This window comes from Danio rerio, chromosome 12 (genome assembly GCF_049306965.1).
Source record: "Danio rerio strain Tuebingen ecotype United States chromosome 12, GRCz12tu, whole genome shotgun sequence".
In the NCBI taxonomy this organism is placed as follows: Eukaryota; Metazoa; Chordata; class Actinopteri; order Cypriniformes; family Danionidae; genus Danio; species Danio rerio.
Genome location: NC_133187.1, coordinates 22,096,635 through 22,117,158, shown reverse-complemented (window position 1 = coordinate 22,117,158; position 20,524 = coordinate 22,096,635). Strand labels below are relative to the sequence as shown.

The window sequence follows — 20,524 nt, the reverse complement described above, 5'->3', positions numbered from 1 at the left end:
AAATATATTTAAAAAAACTCATTTTTAGTGCAGCATAATACTAATTTTATAATGTTTTCTCTTATACTCGTTTTCTCTTAAACCTTTTATAACTGTTTTGTTATTATACTGTTATAACTGTTATGTTTAGTGGTGGTTTTCAGGATGATGGCAGCAAGGTAGGCAACTACAGACTGCATTAAGAAATTAATTTGCGTTTAATAAAGTCGAAAGATTAAGGTTGGGTTAGCGTCCTCACCCGCCCCTCATATTATCAATATGTTAAAAAAAGATTTAATAAAAAACGTGTAATTCAGAAATAAAATTTCCAAAATATATTGTCTTTCTGGAACGAACAATAAGCCAAAACAGCAATATTTTAGTTTAGTTTAGGACAGTCTGCAAGGTGGATTTTTGATAGGTGTTTATAAACATACGACACCACTGCAAAGCAGAGTTCATTCATCAAAGAGAAGGTTGCAGCTCTACTGAGGCAAGTGCTTTTAGATATTTGTAGCATTTTAGAAAAGTTTGTTTTTGCCACCGTTTATAGGTTATTATTCACTTAGAAACTTGTAGGACTAGACTTAAATTGATTTTAGAGGTGTTGTTGTGACAACGTTACACATCTGATGATTTTAGACTCATTTCTATAATTATTATGAGTAATGCAGTTTTTCAACCACGTTCCTTCAGACCATCAGCTCTCAGCCCTGCACATTTTTCATGTGTCCACCACCAAACACACCTGATTCAGATCAACAGCTCATTAGCAGAGACTGCAAGACCTGTAATGATTGTGTCAGACGGAGATATCCAAAACATGCAGTGTTGGTGGTCCTGTTCGAATATGTAGGTCTAGTTCTGTGAGTGTGGCACGTTTTTTATTTAATTGGAGACACGCGGCTTCCACGCGCGAATATGGCCTACTTATTGTATTTATAATATGCAAACGCACTGCTCATGTGGAAACAACCCATTTGGCGTCATTTACTAACTCATTCTGAATGATCTTAAAAACCACCAACTATTCCTAAATACAAACAGTTCGTTAATAATGCAGTAACTATATTAGTCATGAAAAATATATCATTAACAAAGTATGAAAGTACAATTATTAAGCACATTATAAATGTAGTTGTAAGTCAAGACTAAATTATTTGTAACTGCAGTTATAAACTGCTTACAAATGTTTATTAATGTAGAGTTAATACTTAACAGATAATGAATTCACTAGATGGTAATGCTTAATAAATGATTAGTGTGTAGTTATTATAAAGTGTTACCGACAATTCTATAAAACATATACATTTTTTGTATTATAGAATTGTCATAATTATAATTAATGCAAAAGATGTCTTAAGTGAGCATATCACTCCAGTTGTTACATTGTTTTCCAGTTACATTTAGGATTGATTTCTGTTATTTATGTAGAAAAATAATTGTATAATATTAATAATAAATCTAAATAAATTGTTATATTTATTAAATTGTATGGGGTGGTTTGCCCAGGGTGCCATTAAACTAGAATAATCACTGGACACATATATTTTACTCAAAACACATCAACAACAAACCCAGAAAAGTGATAAAACAGCTCTGAAGTGATCTTAATTTTAATTTTCAGCCTCTTATTAACAAACAAACAGGAAATACAGAAACACAATCTAAACTGATACAAATTAGGGGCAGCGCGGTGGTGCAGTGGGTAGTGCTGACACCTCACAGCAAGAAGGTCACTAGTTCGATCCTTGACTGGGTCCATTGGCATTTCTGTGTGGAGTTTGCATTTTCTCCCCCTGCTGGTATGAGTTTCTCCGGGTGCTCCGGTTTCCCCAAAAGTCCAAAGACATTTAATACAGGTAAATTGGGTTGGCTAAATTGTCCGTAGTGTATGTGTAAATCAGAGTGTGTGGGTGTTTCCCAGTAATGGGTTGCAGCTGGAAAGGGCATATGCTGTGTAAAACATATGCTGGATAAGTTGGCGGTTCATTCCACTGTGGCGACCCCTGATAAATAAAGGGACTAAAAGAAAAGAAAATTATTGAATGAATGAATGAATGAATGAAAACAAGGGCAGCATGGTGGCACAGTGGCTAGCACAATTGCCTCACAGCTAGAAGGTCGCTGGTTCAAGCCCCAGCGGGATCAGCTTGCATTTCTTTGCATGTTCTCCCTGTGTTTGTGTGGGTTTCCTCCGGGTGCTCCAGTTTTTCCCCCAGTCCAAAGACATGCGCTGTAGGTAAAATTGAGTTAGCTAAATTATCCTTAGTGTATGTGTGTGAATGGGTGTGTATGGATGTTTCCCAGTGATCAGTTGCAGCTGGAAGGGCATCCGATGCGTAAAACATATGGTCTATAAGTTGGCAGTTCATTCCGCTGTGGCGATCTTAGATTATTAAAGGGACTGAGCTGAAAATAAAATAAATGAAAACAAATAGCTTAAATTGATTTTTTTCAAGCTAAATTGATTATTTAGTGTGATTTCGCTGCACTAAGCACATCTTGAACCCTTTTAAAGACTTTTTTTACAGTGTTTTAGTGTAATTTTTCTTCGTAATTTCATACCAGCTCTATAATTTTTTAGGTATAGTTTGTGTGGAGGCCAGTTCATGACTGTCAGTGTTTTTTTTTCTCTCCAAATAATAATTTTTACGAGCAGTGTGTTTGGGATTATCATGATGCTGATCAGGAAAACATTATGAAGTAATTTTTGTCTGCCTATTTCAGGACTAGGCAGCACGGTGGTGCAGTGGCTAGCACAATTGCCTCACAGCAAGAAGGTCGCTGAGTCAAGCCCGGCTGGTTCAGTTGGCATTTCTATGTGGAGCTTGCTCTCCTCCTGTTGGTTTGCTCTGGGTGCTCAGGCTTCCCCCACAATTCCCACACAAAGCATGCGGTACAGGTGAATTGGGTAAGCTAAATTGTCCGTAGTGTATGTATGTGTATGAGTTTGTGTGGATATTTCCCAGTGATGGGTTGCAGCTGGAAGGGCATCTGCTGCGTAAAACACGTGCTGGATAAGTTGGCGGTTCATTCTGCTGTGGTTAACCCAGATTAATAAACAGACTAAGATGAAAAGAAAATGAATAAATAGAATGAATTTTTAGGACTAACAATCCTATTGGTTCACTGAAACCACTGACTAAAATGTATTTCTGTTTGTATGCAAATTAAATTAAATGAGGTCATCATTATACTGTGCTAAAAATATAGACTGTAAGAAAAATGATGTGACAAAATTCACGACATCAAATGTTTTTGTTACTTTAACTTATTTTAATAAGCCAGTAGGTTTAGCTTAATATGTTTAGTCAGTTTGTAAGTTGAGGTGACTAGAAAATTTAACTTTTAACAACAAAGCAGTACATTTTTTACAGTAAAGTCTTTGACTTTTGCAAAGGATTATCATAAAATGTAAATATTTATGATTAAGTATTAGTAATTTTATGACACCTTGAGTATATTAATAACATTTTAAAACCATCAACATATTTAACATTTCTGCTCAAAGTTCACCAAGAAGCGTCCATGTGATGTTTTACAATGCTATTTGGATTGATAGCATTTAAACGCAAGGCCAAGTAGTTATGGCACACTTGACAAATAAATAACACAGAGATAATAGTGGAAACAACACTGCTCAAATGTGAAACTTGACATGCGATAAGAGAGCAAATCTCCATTGATGTAACTCTGAACTGAAAACCCCACAGTTACTCTTTAAGCTTTTAAATGTCAACTAAAACTTGATTGTATAATGTTGCTTGATCATTTACAATATTCCTATGATAAAATATCAGACATTCATGGATAAAAGAGTGATTTATGATGGAACAAATGAGCTCTGTTATCATAGTGTTTCCTTTGCCACAGTCCCAGAGTTACTCATTGCACTTGATGGAGCACAATGCCGGTGGAAGCAGAGAAGCTGGAGCTCGAAGAACTGGACAAAACCTTGTTAAACAGAGACAAACCAAAACCTCAGAGCAAATACGAAAGAATATTCCAGCCATGCATTGCTGAGCTGGTGGGCACGACATTTTTTGTCTTCATTGGCTGTGTGTCTGTTATTGAAAATGTGGAAGCAGCTGGAAGACTGCAGCCAGCACTTGTGCACGGGCTGGCAGTGGCTGTGCTGGTGGCGTGTATGGCGGAAATCAGGTAGGAATTATTTTATTACAAAAAAAGTGTTATAGTAAGAAGCTTATTAATAATAATTAATAATAATACAATTATTCATATAAATTGCCTTCTGGATGAACAAACACAGGTGCTTTGAAACTTCATATTATGGGATGTATATATACAGTTAAAGTAAGAATTATTAGCCCTCCCTTGGAATTTTTTTATATTTCCTAAATGATGTTTGACGGAGCAAGGACATTTTCACAGTAAGTCTGATATAATTTTTTCTTCTAGAGACAGTCATATTTGTTTTTCATATTTTAAACACCATTTTTAGATTAAAATTATTAGCCTCTTTAAGCTATATATTTTTTCACTAGTCAACATAACAAACCATCATTATACAATAACTCTCCTAATTACCCTAACCTGCCTAGTAAACCTAATTAACCTAGTTAAGCCTTATAATATATATATTATTATATATATATATTTCATGTTTTTTTTTAAGAAAATTATTCTGTTCACCAGGGCAGCATTTATTAAATGTAAAAAATGTTATTACTCCAGTCATTATTGCTTTTATTACTATTACAATAATAATAATAATAATAATAATAATAATAATAATAATAATAATAATAATTATTATTATTATTATTATTATTATTATTAATATTAGAGTAATTTCCAAATGATCATGTGCCTGAAGACTGGAGTAATGAAACTGAAAATAGTTTTTTTTCCCCTGCTTTTTTATGAAAAATCAGTCACATAAAACAAAAAAAGTACTTGGTGCTCATTATTGGTCATTACCAGAGACCTGGACATCATCAGTTACAAAAAGTAAATACTAAATTTTAAAAATTTTTATAATTTTCAACATCAAAAGGTCAGGTCAAGGCCTTCACATTGCAATTTGAAAGTTGTAAATAAATGGCATACACTTTACAAGCTGCAGGCAACTGCACATTAACAGTTTGATAGAGCTGTTTCAATGCAAAAACAATATGCTAAAATATGAACAAATCCAAGTTCAATTTTTAAATACAGTTTTGAACCCAACTTTAACACTACAGTTTGATTTATTAGCCCCTAATTTGGTTCACCCCAAAATAAGTGGAAACAATATAAGAATGTTAGGGAAACATTATGTGTTAGCTGGGAATTTAATTATCAAGAATGTTTTGAATAGTGTCAAACAAAAGTGTTAGCAGAAGATATGCAGTCTACAAATACTCTAATGACAGTTGACAAAGAAAAGTTACTTGGAATGTCTAAAGCCCAATCTTGATCCTGGAGATCTTCCTTCCTGCAGAGTTCAGCAAACCAATCCGCTTGTTAAGTGTGACGTCACGCGGAGCGGCTTCCGGGTCCAAGCGCTCTAATCAACTGAATGGGGAGATTCATGAAATGGTAATAATAAAGGTTTACAAAGCGATTTAAGACTTTCGAAAGTCATGATCGCAATATATATGTCCATGCCTAATATTCGATGGACAGAAAGTGATTAATTGTTTTATAAATTGTTAAAATTTTGGTATTAGTTATGCAGCAAGCCCAGAGATTGTTGTGTACACTATGCCTTTATGTAAAATTAACTTTAATGTGTGATAGGAATAAAAAGTGATCATAAACAAATGATTTCTCCACTCAAATGAATGGCAGCTTGGACCCGGAAACAGTATTACATACGTTACAAACACGTCATTACTTAACAAGCGGATACATAGGATCTGAAGGAGCATTTGGTGTTTAAAGACAGCTGTGTTTCATCAAGGTTGCAGCTGAGCTCTGCTTAAAGTTGGATCTTCAGAGACAGAATTGGGATTTAAAGGGAACCATCAAAAAAGGGATTTTCTAAACCTCTCATTTGTTAACAATTTAGTCTCTGTCTCACCTGTACTGTATTGTTTTTCTCCTCAACGCAGCGGATCCCATTTCAACCCTCCGTTCACCATCGCTATCTGGTTATGTGGAGGAATGCAGCTGACGATGGTTGTCCCGTATCTTATCAGTCAGCTTATCGGAGGTGTACTAGGAGCTGCAATGTCAAAGGTGTGAACAAGGCCCATACACTTAATAATCACCAATACATAGCATAAAACAATGCTCAATGATCAGATGTGTTTTTAAGGTTATGACTTCAGATGAAAACTACGCGAACGCTACTGGAGCTGCATTTGCTGTTCTGAAATCAGATGAGCAGCTGGGGAAGGTGGTGTTTGCTGAAATGGCCATGACGTGTCTGGTGACTCTGGTGGTCCTGATGGGAGCTGTTAACGGAAAAAGCAAAAGCCCAATGGTGCCCTTCATGGTGGGCTGCACCGTTATTGTCAATATTCTAGCAGGGTGAGTCTGGAAACAGTCTAAATAAATGGTGAAAAGTTTAAAAAAGGCAAATTCATGCAACAACACTGCACAACAAAAAGTGTTTAGTTGACTTTACTTAAAGGGCACCTATGATGAAATTCAACTTTTATAAACTGTTTGGACAGAACTGTGTGTGGGTATAGTGTGTCATATTATGGTGATATAAACACAGCAAATATCTTTTTTAAAATTTACTAAAGTTAAAATATAGGAGTCAAATTCCAGTAATTTTAAGGCCCACTGCAACCTGAGTTAAGAGTGCGGTTTCCCCGCCCACCAAATTGATTGACATGTGCCATGTTTCTATAATAGCATGTACGCACGTTCACTGAACATTTGAAAATATAAATAAACTGAGATTTAAATATTTTACAAATCTGGTATACACATTCACAGAACATTTAAAAAATAAATTAACTGAGATTAAAATGGTACAAATCTGTGCTTTTTATAAGTTGTCCGTCTCTGTCACTGACAGCTCTTTATTTGACATAAGGCATGATGAGAAGCAGACGCTCACGTGGAAACGGTGGGCGGAGAGAAGAAGTTAATTTGCATTTAAAGCCGCAGGCTACAAAAACAGCTACATAGTCCTCAGACATCAAAATGGACAGATTCTGTAGGCTATAATAAATTATCCTCGGGCTCATTCTAAAAACGTAGTCCCATGGACGTTTCTGGAGAATTATGTAGTCGGAGGTACCTATGGGTGCATTTTATTTTTTAAGCGAACGCTACGGGGCGATATGACGCCGTCCCTTTTCACACTTACCGGCTGACTGCTTACCTCTGGGTGGAGGGCTTTCCTTCTGCAACAAGTTTGTACCGTTAGCTCGTCATGTACTTCACCGGACCTGAGACGCAGAGAGGAGTGGACCACGATGGCGATGACCGGGTTTGAGTCCAGGGAAGAGGAGTTCCAGAAATTCAAAACAGGGTGAGAATGTGGTAAAATCCAAATACATTGTAAAAATCAGACAAGGGCTTTTCTTTTTCTGGATGGCTTTTGTAGATTGTTGGTTGGGTTTAGGGAAGTAAGTGGGTAGGCGGGTCAATTGGTAAAATTGGTTGGGTTTCGGGAAGGAAGAGGGGTGGGTCAGTCAATTGGCCGGTTGCACAGTCAATCATTGGCCTGTTGTGGGTACAGTGCGGGTGCAAACAACACTCATGAGAGACATTTGAGATACGAAAAAGCGCACACAGTGACCTGTATTTCGTATTTCGCAGCCTCCAGAAACGTCCACGGGACTACATTTCAGAATGAGCCTGGGTTGAAATCACCTTATAATATTTTGAGCTGAAACTTTACAGACACATTCTGGAGACACCGAAGGCTTATCTTACATTTTGTAAAATGGTTAAAATGGGAGCCTTTTAAAAAGAAAGTAAACTCATAATTACCTCATAATTATTAAATAAACAAACTATGTGCATAATTATGAAAGTAAGTAAGGCAATGGGATTAAGTAAAGTAACTAAATGCTTTTTACAGTGTGTATTTACTTGATGAAAAGTATACAGCAATACACTCTTGTTGTGAAATATTGTCAGTAATATCTAATATTTGAATAACAAGCGAATGTCCATTAGTAGAATGATTTCTGAGGTATCATGTGACACTGAAGGTATAATTATTGTTTTTATAATAATATGACAGACAGTTCTGTTTTTGCTGTGTTTGCTTTACGTTAAAGAGATACAGCTTTTAGTGGGAAGAGAAAAAAAATCACAAATGGTATGGGTAATTCTTAACTTAAATATCTGATTGACAGGTACACAATAGAGCACTCTTATTTCAGTGTTATCTGTACTGTGTTTCTGATGTGACCACAAAGAGGTATACAGTTGAACTCAAATATACAGTCAAACTTATTTGCCCTAATGTGAAATTTGTACATGTTTTCTCGGTGGCACATTAACTCAATGGTTAGCACTGTTGCCTCATAGCAAGAAGGTCGCTAGTTTGCGTTCTGAATGTGCCAGTTGGCATTTCTGTGTGGAGTATGCATGTTCTCCCTGTTGGCGTGGTGGGTTTCCTCCTGGTGCTTTGGTTCCCTCACAGTCCAAAGACATGTGTTATAGGTGAATTGGTTGAACTAAATTGGCGTAGTGTATAGGTGCATGTGTGAATGCGAGAGTTTATGGGTGTTTCCCAAGATGGTTTGCAACTGAAAGGGCATATGCTGCATAAAACATATGCTGGAATAGTCGGTGGTTCATTATGCTGTGGCGACCCCTGATAACTAAGGGACTAAGTCGAAGGAAAATGAATGAATGAATAAATAAAATATTTTTCCAGTGCTGTTTTTATAATGTGGAGAAGATTTTTTTCAACACATTTTTACATTTTTTTAAAAATCCAATATAATTTTTCTTTGCCATGATGATAATACTTTATTGAGCTTAATGTGCTTTTTAGTTATATTGAGTTAAAGCTTTAAAGGCTTAACTAGGTTTATGTTAATTAAGTTAGGTTAGTTAGGCAAGAAATTGGACAACAGTGTTTTTTTCTGTGGCCAATCAAAAATAAATTAATTATTTTAAGGTACTAACAATTTTGACCTTAAACATTGTTTAAAAAAAAAACTGCTCATATGATAGCCAATTTAGAAGAAACAAGACTTTCTCCAGGAGAGAAAAATATTTTATGAATTACTATGAGATTTTCTTTGCTCTGTAAACAATAAATTTACATTTGGATCATGTGTCAGAAGTTCAAAAAATAAAAATAAGAATTTTGCTAATAATAAATCCTGTTAACAAAGTCAACACATGTTAATACTGCATTAATCAAAATTTTAAATAGTGTACACTTTACTAAAAGGCTCCAATCCCCTTAACAAATGCTTTGTTAATGATAAATCATGTTAGTAAAGAGTCTATAAGCATGGATAACATGCAAGATTGTGTTGTGTCATTGTTAATTATTTGTTCATGTTGCTTCAACTATAACAACACTAGTACGTTTACATTAGCAAAGATTATTGCTGAATTAATGTGTTGTTCGCTATGTTATGCTATCAAATCCTCAAATAAATACATTAACTAATAAAACTGTTAATGTAAAGAGATGCATTAGATTAGAATATTAAGTTTACAGCTGATGAACGAAGTCATTGCTCATCATTCACCTTAACGAATGCATCAACAAACACATTATAATATATTTAGTTAACGTTAGCAAAGATTAACTAGACAGATGTGTTGTTCATTGTTAATTCATGTTGATTAATGCATTAACGTTAACTAAAACAACCTAAGAGTTACCATTTGAATGTATATGTTGTTTTATTTAATAGAGGAGATGTTTCTGGCACCTGTTTGAACCCTGCGAGAGCTTTTGGACCTGCACTCATGGCAAACCACTGGACTTATCACTGGGTTTATTGGGTCGGTCCGTTGGGAGGTGGTCTGGTGGCTGCCGCTCTTATGAGGTCAGTGTGCTTTCATTTAAAATATTACATTGTTTCTTGCTCAAGTTTTGTGGTCAAGAAATGAACATTGATATGGTAACACATAAGTTTAAGTAACAATCCAAACCATTCACTGGCTTACTACCCTCCTATTATTAAGATTATTAAAGTTATGATCTTATTCTGCATCCCTAGTCCTACCCAATCTAAACCCAACTACAACCTTACTACCTATTAATGAGCAGCTAATGAGTGACTTATTGAGCTAAAGTCTTTGTTAATAGTGACATTAAAATTAAGTAAGCATTTTTTATTGTTTTAACAGGCTTCTGCTTGGAGATGAAAAGCTACGGGTTGTAATGAAATAAAACTGGAGCTTGACATCAGCATGTTAAAACCTTTCTACACATGACATCATCATTATTTCTAAGTAGAGTGTAGATATTTCTAATATCTATTCTGTTTAGTACTGTGGGTTAGCACGCTTAACTTTAATTATAAATGGAGATTTTTTAAATGTTTTTTTTTCCAAGCATAAAATGAAATGACATAAAATAGTTATTTTTTTTTCCAGGCTGTTGTTTATAATTTACTTGAAATAAACATTATTAGATATTTTTATATTAACATTGTGTTATAACTATATCTCTGTTATCTTTATTTTAATTGGCTTATTTTAAAGTAATTATGTATTATTGAGTCGTTATTATTAAATATGTTTTATTGAAGATTGTTTGTTTGTTTATTATTCATTCAGAAGTGCTATATTTCAGTTCAGTATCAAATATGATTATAGAGCCTGACAGGGTTTTTGGGGTTGATATTGGAGTAAAAAAATTATGATTTCTTTACATGCAAATTATAGAACAGTACCGGTAAAAACCTTTTCCCATTCGTTTTTCCAACTTTTGACTAGTACTACACAGTGCTCAGCATAGTTGAGTGCACCCATTTTAAAGATGATTTTTTTTTATCCATTCACAGTGAATATAGACATTTGTATTTTGGTGTATTTAAACAAATCAGATTTATTAACATATATATTTATTAAATGATATTTAAAAAAATATTACAACCTACGAAATTTCTAGAAATTCTTTTTTATATTTTTTGTCTTCTCTTTTATTTTTAAAATTTGTATTTAATATTTTTTTGTAATGTAAATTTGGGTTTACTAGTTATTGGGCTGTTATCATAATTATTTTGTAAGATAAGCTCCAGATTTGGCTTCAGTACTGACTAATCTAATGTATATGCACAAATTTAATATTGTAAAGCTTCCTATTAAAAATATTAATTTAAAAGAGAGATTTGTGAGGGATGTACTTATATATGCTGAGCACTGTATATAGAATACAGTATACATAAAGATATTAGATATAATAGATAAGTACATTTTAGCAATTATTTTTTAATGTATAAACAATAAATGTGATTAGTTTACTTTGCTTTAAAAAAAGTGAGAAAACCAGTTGTCTTAAAATTCAACTTACCATTTTCAGGCAAAGAGTTTACTCACTTTTTGTAAGTATTTTAATCACTTTATTTTTGTACCTTTATGTGAAAAAGCCCTTAACTATATGTTGCCTTCCATGTGCATGCAGTTCCTTGACAACTCTGTTGCTTTTTCTTCATACAATTAGGATATGAGGTTTATGACCTTAAATACCCTCGCTAAAATGTGTCTTGTGTCTCAAAGCCACTCAGCATGCTGCTTATGTTTGATATTCCTATTATAAACCAATCGTAATATTTATATTCTGTTTATATAATTTCTGTTGTGTCCTAATTATTTTTTTATTTTGTCATTATTTTTAAGTTGATTTAATTTTAAATATGGTGCATCCTATTATTTTTTATTTTATCATTATTTTAATTAAAATTTTATGTTATTCTTTTTTTTCTAAACAAATGCAATAAAATTGATTAGAGTATATTAATATTCAATTAATGTTATATGAAATTACATTGAAATATAAAGTGTGTTTATTTTTATACTGTCATCTTATTTATTTATTTATTTATTTATTTATTTATTTATTTATTTATTTATATGTGTCATATATAATTTTTAATTATGTGTTGCATATGTTATTGTTTAATGTGTGAAATGTTTATTATTAACCTACATTATAAGCCAATGAAAATGTTAATAATTTTAATGATCTCCAGATCAACCTTGACTTATTTCAGAGGCCAGTTTTAATCTGGTCAAGTGATTTAAAAAATGTTTTTATTTCATATAGAATTAATATGATAATCAGCCCACTGTGAATCAGAGTAGCACGCAAACACTCAGGGTGAAGTCGCTTTAGGTTTGTTTTTATTGACATGCTGTTGACCATATCGACAAAACCACGTTCATGCTGTTAAACAGAAGAGTTAACGATATTTGTCAGACAGAGCCAAAGCCACTCTTGCCAGGAACTTGTCGATGGCCAGATGGACCTCAGCGGTGAAGTCATCAGGGAAGAGCATGGCGAACACCACCAGCAGACAGTGAGACAGGAGCTGCAAGCCAAAATTAACACACAATTTTAGGTACGACAGCTGCAACTGTTGGACTCAATTAGCAATAAACAACAAGTGGTTTGTAGCGTATACCTTGAAGTTAGCAGGGTCGACTCTCAGCTGAAAGGCGTGCAATTCACTGAGGTTCAGCAGGCCGTTGAAAAGGTCGTCGATTTTATCAACAGCCAGACCGAGTCCACCGACGATCTTCTTTCCCTGCTTCTTCACAGAGGGAGAGCCGGGGGCCAGATCGTTCCAGTGGGAGAAGTAGGTCTTGGTCTGAGGGTACACCAAAAGCAATCTGCAAAATAAAAAATATTAATATTAATACATTTTGAGGTTTACATATGAGATTATAGGCTTACTTAAATCTGTAATGTGGCATTTGTATTATTTGAAAATCAATTATGTTAATTTTAATTACTAAAAAAGTGAAGACAGCGCGTTTTGTACCAAACAAATAGGCTACTTATATGTATTGTTATTGAGTCCATAGTTTTGTGTTAAACTGTAGTTACAAAATTCCCAACTATTGCTCTGCATGCCACTACACAGTAAAAAAATGCAGGTTTCCACACAAACTATCCATGTTATCCCAACCAAATCGATTAAATTAACAAATTTTGGTAGATTGAACATAAAACAATTAAGTTGTCCCAAACAATCTCAAGAATTGTGTTGTTTCAGCTCATTTTAATAAAGTGTTTTAAACAATGTAGCTAAATAATTGTTTTAGAAATAGCCTTGCAATTATGATTTTACTCACCTGGAAAACGCCTCGTTACCAATTTGCTCTCCCTTTGGGGCAATCTTGGCCCAGAAGCTCCTCACGGCGGCCTTGTCTTTAGCAGAAAGACTCATTTTGAATCGATGTCTGGGATGATCAGACGTGCGCACCTACATGTTGCTCCTCTTTTTAAGCGTTTGTGGTTGAGCGGACACGCCCAAGATACGGCTTAATTGCGTCCCAGATTGAACTTCTGCCAGAGAACTTTGAAAACTGACATGATGCCCATTTTACCCACCTCGTTTTTGGGGTAGCATGATTAAAAAAAAGTGCTTGCGTGTTTGGGTCGCAAGCCAAAAAAAAAGATGGGGTCAGATCCCAATCAGATCACGTCAGCATCTTTAGTGCAAAGAAAACACAATCTTTATAAGTTAATTAGGTTTTTCAATTAATTTGATACATTTATGTAATGTAAAAAGTAATCTTATTTAATTTCACTCACTAGCAATTTAAGATTAAAATGTTTCTGCACCACGTTTTGTTTTAGTAATGGCCTTTTCAAAACAACATTCTTTTACTTTTAATTGATGTTTATCATCTTTAATTCTCGCAAAAACAGCACATAACAATAATGATAATCATACCATAGGCTACTAATAATAAAAAGAAAAGGATTATGATGATTTTTTTTCATATTATGATGATTATGATGATTTTTTTTCATAATAACATTGTGATTAATATAATAGTAATCATTACAATAATAATAATAATAATAATAATAATAATAATAATAATAATAATAATAAATAAATAATTATACATTTGTTTTCCCACAATAAAATCAATCAATCATTCAATCAATTAATAAACTATTCTAAATTGATTTGCAAATCATTTATTTATCGATAATTAATTCATCGATAAATGTCCAAACCCTTATCATAATAATAATAATAATAATAATAATGAAAGCAACAATAATCATAATTAAATATAATAAAAAAAAACAATAACAATATTTATTATTATTATTATTTTTAAATTATTATTCTCATTATTGTTATATAACATTAATTTATCCCAGGTATATTAAGCATGCAACCTGTTATAATATTGCAACATTTGACAAAACAACAGCAAGTGTAATAAAAACATACATTACTGTGAAGTACATAAATAATAATTGTACTATTTTGAAAACGACTGCTTTTGACGAATCTGATCTTCTATTCGGAATTGATTTATAAATCGTGTGTTTCATTAATTGACTCTGATATAAATTATGTCTGGTTAATCGATAAAATGCCCACGCCCTTTTATTTGATGAGTCTGGAAATATGCATTTCACGTTGACATCAGCGTAAGTGGCGCATCTGTGAGTCAAGATAAGACAGACAGAGGCGTTCAGAGACGCGCGTGCGTGCGCGAGATAACAACCGAGACGCAATATTTGGTCATTTATGAAAGTCATATTACTAACTGAGTTGACAAGGATTTAAAAAGATGAATCTAATATTCTATTGTTTTTTTAATATATCAATATGTTACATTAGACTGTCCTTGCCATATTATGTGGATTTTCCTTTTATATCCATCACATTTTTTTCTATAAATGTAATAGGCTGAGAACTGCAGTGATGAAGGTCAGTGGACAAAAACTCTGTTAGTGCTTGTGACCATAAAGCTTCAAAATTTTGCAAGTATAGCCTATGCAGGACTGCATCGTTTTATATTAGGCTACCTATAACTTTCATTAAAAGTTGGGCGTAACTTTGACTAACTAGATTGAAGATTCTTAGAGTTCACCATCACTACTTCAGCGTCCTGCCCACCTGAATGTGCCAGCCAATCAAATGAGCGAATATGCACCGCCTTAGCAACCCGATGACATAAATACAATCGAGAGTTGTGCAAAGGTATGATTCTTGTTCTTGACAGAGAAGAAAATCATAAATCAACAACATGGTTGCGTGGACCGCCGAGGAACGTGCCTTCATCCAGGACATCTTCAGCAAACTCAACTATGAGGAGGCTGGACCCAAAGCACTGCAGAGGTATGTATTCCCAATATCATAATTTATATAGTAAAAATACATTAGGCCTATTATCATTTTAAATTATGCATTTGTTGTATTTTACAGGGCTTTGATTGTGTATCCCTGGACTCAGAGATACTTTGGAAGTTTTGGAAACCTGTACAATGCTGAGGCCATCATTAACAACCCAAAGGTCGCAGCCCACGGAACCGTCGTGCTCCACGGACTGGACAGAGCCATGAAGAACATGGATGACATCAAGAACACCTACGCCGAGCTGAGCGTGCTGCACTCCGAGAAACTGCACGTGGATCCTGACAACTTCAGGGTGAGCAAACATTACAGTACAGTAAACGCAATTTTACATACCTGTTTGGCTGAGACTCACCTGTTCCGTTTGTTTTCCTCTGTTCCAGCTGCTGGCCGACTGCCTGACCATCGTGATTGCCTCCACCATGGGCGCCGCTTTCACAGCCGACATGCAGGCTGCCTGGCAGAAGTTCCTCGCTGTTGTTGTCTCTGCTCTGCAAAGACAGTATCATTAAGACCTCTCAGATGTGGTGGGGAAACATTGTATGTTTGCTCTCTAACGCAATAAAGAGAAATTGATACGCACCTGAGCCGTGTGTTTTCTGGATAGCCTAATAGAGGTGTTTGGAATTTAAAACGATGACACAAATTGTATTTGGCTACAGTACGTATAAATAATAATAATAATAATAATAATAATAATAATAATAATAATAATAATAATAATATTATAATATTATTATTGTTATTATTATTATTATTATTATTATTATTATTATGTACACGTACTACCTACACGTACACGTATGTATATCAATTGCAAAGACATGGAAATTGGCAGCACTTTATTTTAAAGTCTTGTTTAATAACTACTTATATTACCAAATGATTTTAATAATTATCGGGTAATATAAGTAGTTATGGAATATGGAAATAATCAAGAATTAAATATGATTTACAAGCATCAAAAAGATTAAAACATTTATAATAGCCTAGATAAATAAATAAATAAATAAATAAATAAATAAATAAATAAATGCCAGTCATTTATTTTCTGGCAAACCATGGATCACAGAAGACTTCCCAATCTTGACAGGAATATTTATTCAAGATTAATTTGATAACATTTAATGAACGATACCACTGCGACCACAAAAAAATAATTATTACTTCTAATTTTTATTTTGCCAATGCTTTTTTTTTTGTTTATTTGCCAAATCTGACTTTTATTTATTTAAAATTTAGACTGACAAAAAAATAAAAGTTTGTATAATCATAAAAGGTAAACCCGCGTCATAATAACGTGCGTTTAAGACAGTATTTCTTTTATTACTGCGAATAGTGATGGAATATGTTTAGACATTTTAATTACAATTTCAGTGTACAAAAAATGCGTATTTTTTTGCGACAAAGAGCAAAATGTAAAAGAAGGAAATTAATCTGTGTTCTGCTGATCAGTAATATCACCAAAACAAGATAAAAAACGTCGGACATAGGGTTTGTTGGTTTTCTAAACTAAAATAAATTGCTTTGAGACGTGCCAAATAACCAAAAATAGTTCAATGACACAGCAATTTTCAAGTCGAAAATCAATCTTTGAAATCCATCCTATTTTCTGCTTGGTTTTCAATAGAAGGGGCCTAACGCCAACCAAAAACTAGCTTCCAGAACATGTTTTAAAAAAGTTTCAATAGAGACTTGAGAGGCTGGGGAGGAGCATCAGATGGGGAAAATTCAGGGAAATGGGCGTGCAAAAGAGGGGTGGAAAAGGGTAACTTCAGTTCATTTGCAGTCAAACATCGGCATCTTTATCTTAAGTAACACAACAGCTGCAAACAGTAGCAAACGGAAAGAGTTTCACTGTCCGAATATTTGTCTTAATAGCCAAATATATTTTGATTTTTAATAAGAATAATATTAGTAATAGTAAAAATAATAATCATCATCATAATCATCATAATATTTAGTCTAATAATTAGTCCAGTGGTTCTCAAACTTTTTTCACCAAGTACCACCTTAGAAAAAAATCGTCTCTCCAAGTACCACCTTACGACGCTATTTTTTAACCAGTATTAAAAAATAGCGTCGTAAGCCTAATTAAGCAGCTACAGGTGTGCACAGTTTTAAAACGATGCAGATTACTTCATATTAGTAAGAATATGTATTATTGTCAGTCACTTTAAACATTTGAAATAGTCTGAACATTAACTGTGCTTGCAGATAAAAAAAAAAGTTTTAGTTAAAATGTGCTTTTAAAAGTTCATAAAAAAATGGCGCTGTTCTTAAAAAGTAAAAAGAAAACTGCTGTACTTAAATCTAAAAGTATTCATAGTAGCCTATTCATCAAAAGCTGGAAATGCTGCTTGGACCTTATAAATATAGGCTATATGTCATATTCATACACTTTCAGACAAATCTTGAAATATATGTTAAATGTACATATGACAGGGTTCATACAGGCACAGCCTTATGAAAATCAATTCCAGCACCTATTTTTTTTTTCAAGACTGACATGCTATGTATTGAAGACCTGAAATGTATTCTCAGCAACCCATAAAACATTGCATAGGAATAGATACAAATAAAAACCATTAATAATAATATTTATTAATCATATATTAATAATATAATAAACCTGCACTAAGTGCTTGTGAAATCTTTTTTTGTACTCAAGTAAAAATACTATTACACTGCTAAAATAACAAAAATTTTAGTAAATAATACTAATATAAGGTAAAAGTACAAATTACTCTTTTAAAAAGTACTAGTTGGTTACTTTTGAAAAAAAATCTGATTTTCATTATGAAATCACTTCTTTTTTAAGTGTAAACCTGATTTAATGGTTTGATTTCTTACATCCCAAAGCTACATGTATAATTTGCACTAACAAAGGAAGTATAGTCAATTTTTCCTTTCATGACAATTAATCTTTTTCAATAGCACTGGTAAAACTACCACATAATCTTTAAGGCCATAGAGACACTTTTTGCCCATTTTTAAAAATATATATTTTTAAGCTTTGAAAGGTTAAATTAAAGTATATGGTAAAAAGATTTAAATTTAGCGTTTTATTTACATATTTTACACTATTTTCTTTACAATATGGCAAATTTGTTTCTTAAATAGCTGTACATCACATGTAGATTTTATTTTACACTTGATCTTAATCTAAAATAGAAACGTAAAAAAATACAAGTACACTGTCAGTAAAAAATAAAACAAATGACTTTATTTTACTTGAGGTATTTAAAATATGACGACACTACATTTATCAAAGCAGTGCTTTAAGAGCCTTATTGTAAATTGTGATAAATAAACAATAAGTAGGCTAACAATGGATTGCTTTGACCTGTAATGCTTTAGGACAGATCAGAATACAGCTAAATGTATAAATCACACAAATACCTCACCCAGAAACATTTCCAGCATAATTATTTTGTCGTAAAGAAATAAAAAATGTTGCACCTTTGCTAAAAGTAAGTTACACTTCACAACACAGCCAAATAAGAAGACCATTAGCATTGTCATCGATCATGTATCAATCTATTTCTAAATATTTGATAACTTTGAATACTTTTGACTAAATTTAGTTAAGGAGCAAAGATAAATAATGTTTACTTTAATAGTGGAAAGATCGCGATTGTATTCTATCTGAGCACACACGCGATCATGAGAGCACTTGCAGTTCATTTTAAAAAAGCCTATTTAAGAGCTCGCATATCTGTTTTAGCGATTTGTGTACATATGCGCTCTCGTGTTAAAATAAAGCACTCACCGCATTTGCAGAAATGAGTTATTGCGCAATACCTTCATTCCCGCACCGCCATTCAGACTGTATTTAGAGGAGTGACAGGTCAGAGGCGAGTCGACTGGCTGTCGGAGAGCGAAACGTGTATGAAGATCATCAAATAGGCAGGAAATATGTCCGCGGTTTAATTACTCTGCTAGACATCTCTGTAGTGAAAACATCCGAGAAGCATTATTCCAACAAAACATTTGTTTTTAAGTTGTTTTTTCTGTCTCTGCAACACAGAAAGCCTTTGTCCCGCCCTTACGTTTCACGCAACTAGACAAGGTCGACTGTGATTGGCCACTTTTCATGTCAGTCAAATCACGCTTCAGAATCAATTCTTAAACTTCGGAAACTGATTTTCAGCAGCTTATGACACAATGCACTAAAATAAACACTCTAAGCACAGCGTTGTGATCGTACGCTTCACAAAACAGCCAATGCTGATCACATCAATGTTATATTACGCATTAAAGGATTAAAAGTGTTAATTGTTTCTTTCATTATTCAGCGATTCCTCCGCGTACCACTAGGAGGAAGCCCGCGTACCACTAGTGGTACGCGTACCACAGTTTGAGAACCACTGAATTAGTCTATTTAAGATGCATTCAAAAATAACATCTTTGAGCGTTACTTTTTTCAAGTGTTTTTTTAAATTATTCTATTTATCAAGGCGACAGTTATTGAATGTAAAAATGTTCAATATTTATAAAAAAATTAAATAACTGCTTTCTTATTGTATGTAGTTTTCCAATGCAATTATCAGTCCAGTCATTATTGCTTTAAATAATAATAATGTAAATAATAATAATAATAATAATAATAATAATAATAATAATAACAATAATAATACTAATAATACATATTAGACTGATTTTTGAAGGATCAAGTGACTCTGGAGACTGGAGTAATGAAGCTGAAAATTAATCTTTAAAATCACTGTAATAAATTATTAAATTAAATTATAAACTACTTTTGAACAGTTATTTTACAGTGCAATAACATTCCCCAATTTTACAATTTGTACTGTATTTTTGATGAAACAAATACAGCCTTGGTGAGCAAGAAAAGCTTATTTTAAAACATTTTAAAATCCTAATGACATACACACACACACACACACATACACACACACACACACACACACACACACACACACACACACACACACACACACACACACACACATTTAATCCATATATTTTTTCAATAGTCTACAGACCAAACATCGTTATACAATACCTTGCCTGATTACCCTAACCTATAGTTAACCTAATTAACCTAGGTAAGTGTTTGAATATCACTTCAAGCCGTATAAGTGTCTTGAAAAAATATAGTCAAATATTATTTACTGTCATCATGGCAAAGATAAAATAAATCAGTTATACACTGATAAAAAATTTTCTGCTTCATTTACTTAAAAAAAATAATGAATTTTTTTCATTAATAATTTATTTATTTATATTTTTTCATAATTTTTTGCATTGCTTTATTATGTAGATGAAACAATACTAGGCCTTTTAGAACTTAATTT

At 33.2% G+C, this 20,524-nt stretch overlaps 3 protein-coding genes across 3 annotated transcripts; 2 read left to right on the top strand and 1 right to left on the bottom strand.

The window, feature by feature from the left end:
* The first annotated feature begins 3,869 nt into the window (after positions 1 to 3,869).
* aqp8a.2 (aquaporin 8a, tandem duplicate 2) lies at positions 3,870 to 10,621 on the top strand. Its single transcript, NM_001080182.1, is given in 5 exon segments — positions 3,870 to 4,143; positions 6,039 to 6,165; positions 6,245 to 6,459; positions 9,780 to 9,914; positions 10,219 to 10,621. Coding segments are annotated over 5 exon segments (774 nt in total). The 5' UTR covers positions 3,870 to 3,889; the 3' UTR covers positions 10,262 to 10,621.
* Positions 10,622 to 12,194: 1,573 nt separating this feature from the next.
* hbae5 (hemoglobin, alpha embryonic 5) lies at positions 12,195 to 13,330 on the bottom strand. The gene is given in 3 exon segments (NM_001326701.1): positions 12,195 to 12,404; positions 12,498 to 12,705; positions 13,171 to 13,330. Coding segments are annotated over 3 exon segments (432 nt in total). The 5' UTR covers positions 13,266 to 13,330; the 3' UTR covers positions 12,195 to 12,275.
* Positions 13,331 to 15,076: 1,746 nt separating this feature from the next.
* hbbe2 (hemoglobin beta embryonic-2) lies at positions 15,077 to 15,783 on the top strand. Its single transcript, NM_212846.1, is given in 3 exon segments — positions 15,077 to 15,188; positions 15,276 to 15,498; positions 15,587 to 15,783. Coding segments are annotated over 3 exon segments (444 nt in total). The 5' UTR covers positions 15,077 to 15,096; the 3' UTR covers positions 15,716 to 15,783.
* Positions 15,784 to 20,524: the final 4,741 nt, after the last annotated feature.